The 6,012-nt window shown below is 47.4% G+C and overlaps 1 protein-coding gene across 1 annotated transcript; it reads right to left on the reverse strand.

Annotated features, from left to right (window-relative positions):
* Window positions 1–2,724: 2,724 nt before the first annotated feature.
* On the reverse strand, window positions 2,725–3,263 carry LOC133930123 (uncharacterized). The gene is made up of 2 exons (XM_062376819.1): window positions 3,120–3,263; window positions 2,725–3,024 (listed from the first exon to the last, which is right to left on the reverse strand). Exons 1-2 carry the CDS (start codon window positions 3,261–3,263, stop codon window positions 2,725–2,727), a joined length of 444 nt encoding a protein of 147 aa, XP_062232803.1.
* Window positions 3,264–6,012: the final 2,749 nt, after the last annotated feature.

Raw genomic sequence — 6,012 nt, forward strand, 5'->3', positions numbered from 1 at the left:
ACTCTCTCAAAACCCAACTCAAGAGCCAAACCCGCCTTGTCAGCACACATCTTGGTCTTGGCCAAAATCAAATTCATTTTCCCTTTGCCCTTTGAGCATTTCTCCACCAGAGAAAGGAGATACTCATTCTCAGTCAAAAGCTTTTGAACTTGCCCTCTAACCCAGCTGAGTTTGTCCTAAAAGATTGTGCAGATGGAGCAATTTTTGGCTGCACATCCTTAGAACTCCTCCATCACTCTCCAATCTAGACTCTAGCTCCTTAAGGCACTTGTCTTTCAGTTCAACATCCTTTGCAAGCAAAGGGTAATTCTTACAAGTACCTAAGAGAGTAGACATAGACTCCTCCTCAAGGAGCTTCTTCTTGGCACTCTCAACCTGACTGGTGACTTAAGCATACACATTACGAAGCTCGACAAGTTCAGCCAAGACAATCAAGCAACTCTCATACTTCTCAAACTTGAGCCTAGACCTAATTAATGTAAGTTCAGTAGAGACAGACTCAAACTTTGGCCTAATATTCTTCAGCTCACGCATAGCTTTCTTAAGTAACCTATCCTGGCTAACGAGAGCATCATTCAAGGTATCAAATTGGATGAAAAGCTGGTCATAAGAAGGCAATACCTCAGAAGGATCCAGCTCAGGGTCACTATCTTCGTTGTTGTAGTCCGCTGTGAAGCAGAGGCCAGTGAAGTCCTTGACCTTCTTATTATTCTTTGCTTGTAGTTCATCCTCCTCCGAGATCTCCTCATGGCTGGAACAAGTGTCAATGTCGCTGAGAGCCACCATGAACACACTAGAAGCCGCTTTGGCCACCTTCTTGGCCATCTTATCATGGTTCTTCTTGAAGAAGGGCTTCTTGTTCTTCTTCTTATGCTTGTTTTAGTCATGGTTGTCCTCCCTCTTCTTGAGCTTGGGGCAACCCGCCTTGAAGTGGGTAGTGTCACCGCACTCAAAGCAGGAACGAGAACCACCCCTCATCTGGTCGCGGTGATTGTTGTAGAAGCGGGTGAACTTCTTCACAATCAGCGCAAGGTCCTCATCATCCAACGTGTTCACCTACTCCTCTGTGATAGAACCAGGGACAAAGCAAATCCACTCAATGAAGTGTTAGCACAAGAAAAGTGAGCTGCAGACTGATTGCCACCACCAGGTCCAGAAACCAATGCCATGTTCTGAGACAGCGGATTTTTGAGACTAATTCGAGCTGTCTTGGCTATCTTAGTGGATTTGAGCTTGCTGGAAGAGATCATCAAAACTCAACGTGTTGTAACTTGGAGACTATTCAATGCTCGAGATTTTTACTTCCCATATGCTATGGTCAAAAGCATAGAGAAGCTTGATCTCTCTCTCTCATGATCAGAATAGGACAAAACACCAGTTGATCAAAAATTGCTAACAATCCTATCAAAGCGAGGGAACATCACATCCAAAGACTCTCTAGGGCCTTGCACAAATATTTTGTATTCTTGGTTGTATGTGCTTTGGCGTTTGGCCTTAATCTGATTAGTGTCATAATGAAAGACACTCAAAGTATTTCAGATCTCCTGGACAATACATAGGTGCTAGACCCTGTCAAACTCATTCCAACTCAGGATAGTAAACAAAATATTTCTAGCCTTGTTGTTAGCCTCATACTCCTCGAGTCATCCCACGGTTTTGAGGCCAAACCGTGAAACCCTAGCACGCTTATCAAAGTATGACTAAGCGTCACTTGCTTCCACCTGAAGCAAGTGCTCCGATGATGACACGTGTCCTTCATCTTGCGATCTTGATCGCCGACAAGTCTCTTCCGTTCCTGATCTTTCGGACCGCCTTATCACTTGCACCGACATTCCCTTAGCTTGACTTTGTCAGCACACCACCTTCATGTGTACATCTAGGATCACCCTTAACTCCATCCAGTCCTCCTTGATCGTCTGGCACTAAGCACCCACTTAGCTCCGATCACCCTCCATCGACCACCAAGTTGCATCCATCACCTACACACCATGAAACAAGCAAACACATTTCTCCACACTCCAAAACGTCTCCAGGTTAGCACAAAATCAAAAACTTCAACTCAGACCACATTCTACAGAGAATATGAACACTGGATCTTCCAATGGGTTGCTCCTAAACACCGGACCATCCAGTGAGTGTTACATTATCTGTTCTAGGAAAATTTTGCTGTCCACAGGAAAAGGTGCAGTAAAAGCTTCTAGTGATGTCATGTTCATCACCTAATAATCTAGTGTGTGTCAATCCACCGAACCACCCTACTGCAACCTCTCTGTAACAAAACGCTTGGTGCTTTTACCGGTGTTCACAATTATAGCACCGAACTATCCGACATACATAATTAGACTTGGTGTCAAAAATCTCCTTCCTACAGAAAATACTCTATCACTCTCAAAGTCCATCATCGAACAATCTGGTGTTGGCTTTCATTTCTGCTTCAGCACTGAAAATGCTCCAGTGATACCCGCCGGTGTAGCCACCACACTCGCCGGATCTTCCGGTTCATTGATCTCCAATTTCGCCCGAAAAATTGCTCTCTACAAGAAGTAGTCCGGTGAGTATACACTGCCCACACCGGAACTTCCAGTGAACATACGATGTTCACACCAAAACTTTTGATATGTGTAATTTTTCCGTATACAGAGAAGAATTCTCCAGTTCTAAACACCGCCAACTCAAGTTAGACATGAACAAGAATAAGCATCCATAAACACATGCTAAGCCAGTTCAAGATACATCAACCATTGACAATACCTCATCACATGAAAACCAAGATACTTCTCCACTTGGTTTCTCAGCAACAAATGCTTGCAGAGCGAGCATACCGCAAGCACTAGCGATCCGAGGGCTCACAAAAGGTGGCGCCACGTTGAGCATGTTGGCGATGCGCTCCAGTCCCATGGTTAAGCTCGGGCAATCACCGGCCATGCGCACAATGTCATAGACGTCCCCACCAATAATGAACCATTGCACAATGCCGAGGAACCCAGGTATGTCATCGGGGAGTGGCCGACCACCGGTGATCACCTTCATCAGGTAGGCCAAGTGGTAGGCGCTAGCGTAGGAGATCCACGACAGCCCTGGCTGCCGAAGTAGGCCGCAGTGATGGAACGCGACGTTGCCATTGGGATGTCGTAGAGGTGGTGTGTGTTGAAGCTCATGCCGTGTTCCTCGAGGTACTCGACGGAGCGCACCACATGGGGGTCAGTCTCCCGGTCGAAGCCGCAAAGGTTGAACTCCCACGTGAGGAGCCGACCGTTGTTCATGCCGACAGCGAGGCCAACCTGGAGCGGCTTGAGCGTCCACGTTCAACTTGATGATTGCATACCGGTCCTAGGTTGTCAGCATGTTGTGGTCCTGGCCAGTGGCACCGTGGACAACGCCCGAGTAGTGCATGATGAAGGCGACATAGTAGACGCGCCTGGCGAAGTCTTGAAGGACATGCTCGAGGTTGAGGTTGTCCGCCCACATCACGCAGACTGGGACGCCCAACGGCGACCGCGGAAGAGACGAAAGTGGCACAACCATGGCGTAGTGGAACGAGGGCCACATGGCGATCAAGTTGAAGAAAGACTGTGCAGCCGGGTTCAACATAGCTGGCTACGCAGGTAGCAAGCTGTGAGATGGTGCACTCTCTCTACATATTTAAGGTGACTTTGTGTTCTTTTTGGCATGTCATCAGTTGACTAATCGGAGTCGGATGGCAAGAGAACCGTATCGAAAATTGTCCTCAAGCTTCGAATTGGAGAAGGCGATCCGGTGGGGACAAGGAGGCAGTCGGTTTTCAAAGCGTACATGAGGCCAGAAGGGGGAAGTGCCTCCGAATCTTCGAAGAAGCCATAGAAAAAATAGTGTTCTCTTCTCGAAGCTAGATGGGAAATTTCACCTTGCAATGTGGCACCACATCCTCTTCGCGTGTCGCAATCCACACGTTGTCATCAGCCACTGCTGCTGCGAGCCTATCGAGGTGGCAAAAACACACCATTATCTGAAGACGTCAAGCGCAATGGGGCAACTGATAGGTATGGGCAAATCAGGGCATCAAGAAGATTATTGTAGTGGGCATGTTAAAAACCATGTTCGACTCCAAATGCACCATGTTTTTCCCACTCGGGGCTTTTTTGACCCAGCTAGTATCCCAAATTTTGGGCCATCCATCAATCTTCCCCACCCAACAACATAATTGTAGTCATTTTATCAATACCTAACTCCTGACTCAGTTTCACCCTTGTCACCGCCATCCTATGTTCCTAACGCACCCATGGCCATCATCGGCAAGTTAGCTCCACTTCCCCAACCCCACCGTCTCTTTTCTTTTTACTCTAGTGACCTTTTTCGCCGCACCCACGCCCCTGTCTCACCCTCTCTCCTCGTCTCTAACGGTGTTATTCCTCTAGATCCACCACTGCTAGCCTCTCTATTTCTTGACACCCCACCCACCACCCTCCATCCTTGTCTCGGATGGCTTCCCGCTTTTGGATCTGCCACTGCTAGCCTCTTCCTTGTTAACCCTCTCTCCCGCCAACCGCTTGTGGCTCCGACACCACCGCTCCGCACACTGGCTTTGTAAACTACCTAGCATGAAACCCATGTCCATGCTCGCCAATATTACAAACCCACTTGCCATGACGACGTTAAGGGAGCCACAAAATGACTCGCTTGCCCCTAGCTGAAATTGATTTCTCTAACTTCCACCTTAGTTTCTCATCCTTGGTCTGCCACATCCCTCACTCACATGCTCTGCATTTTACTCCATGGTCAAAGCCCTCCCAGAGCTCCTCTACCAGCCTCCTCTGCGCTCTCGATCCCCAGCCTCGTGTGCGTGCCCTAGCCTCCTCTGTGCCCTGCCCCCCCCCCCTGCATGGTTTCCATAGCACACGCCCCCGGCATCCTCCATGACATCACACTCTGAGCTCGGTGGCCACAAGCGTGATGCCTCCGCCTACTTCTCCTACTGCTGGCTCACGCTCCTCATGGAATAAGAGGATAGGGATGAGGCCCCTACAGATCCCTATGTCGATGGGGTCCTCAAGGGTAAGGAGGCCATCGATATCTGCCTGGTGGCCATGGCCTTTCACTACGCCACTAGGATATATAATTAATATTGTATATTTCGTATATCTATAAAAGGTATATGGGGATCAACTACATCTTACTCGATACGGGACTAGCTACGGTCGTCGTGAAGTAAGATATGGAGACAATATACTCGGAAGCTACTTATCCTGGATATGGAAGTTATCGCCTATTCGTGAATGATTCCTAGATTTCCAGGAGTCTAACGATCCGAGGTATCTGAGTAGGATCACGCCCTAGGTTCCCCTGACCCAAAATCTTAAGAAGAACCAACCCACAATCGTAAATTGCAATCAAAGCACAAAAAATCCGTGCCTTTAGATTCTTGAAGTTGCAAAACCTTCAAAACTAGTCAAGTAGAAGATCAACACCCATTGAAGATCTACGCCAGAAGCAATCCCCTAGTCAACTAGATCTTAAGCCTTAGATACACCAAAACCCACCTAGTTGTTAGGACTAGATCCATCCACATCATCATTGTATTATGTGATCCAAGAATAATTAAGACAGCACATGACATAAGGCTATTAACCAACTCAAGAGTCTGAACATATGTAATTCCATGTCTTTGTTTGCGATATACTTCATCGACTTCGCAAGTATCCCTATTTTCCATATCATAAAACAATAGGCAAGGCGCGTACAACTCCTTAATAGCTGGCGCTTCCTAGCAGAATATGAGCGAAGAAGTTGATATCAGAAGATATTGCACTTCCCAGCATGGCAGATTCAGATCTTGAGTCTTTCAGAGATTTCGGCCCTGACATCTAAGCTCAACTGAAAGAATTACCACGGATCAACCAATCTACAAAGGGAATCTACAACCATTTGACTTCTAATTTGATAGGCTAAGGTAACCTTTCGATAGATTGCATAGGGAGTTTGGATCATCCGACCTCCCCACTAGCCCCTGCTACTGGTAACATGGGGTACCGAGGA

Source organism: Phragmites australis, chromosome 10 (assembly GCF_958298935.1).
Source record: "Phragmites australis chromosome 10, lpPhrAust1.1, whole genome shotgun sequence".
NCBI classification, from domain to species: Eukaryota; Viridiplantae; Streptophyta; class Magnoliopsida; order Poales; family Poaceae; genus Phragmites; species Phragmites australis.

What these genes read in the sequence shown, in the direction of transcription:
- LOC133930123 (XM_062376819.1), bottom strand. Translation starts at nt 3,263, where the DNA reads ATGAACAACGGTCGGCTCCTCACGTGGGAGTTCAACCTTTGCGGCTTC. An exon ending in ACCTCTACGACATCCCAATG is followed by an intron (nt 3,025 to 3,119) that starts GCAACGTCGCGT and finishes TACCTGATGAAG; the next exon opens with GTGATCACCGGTGGTCGGCC.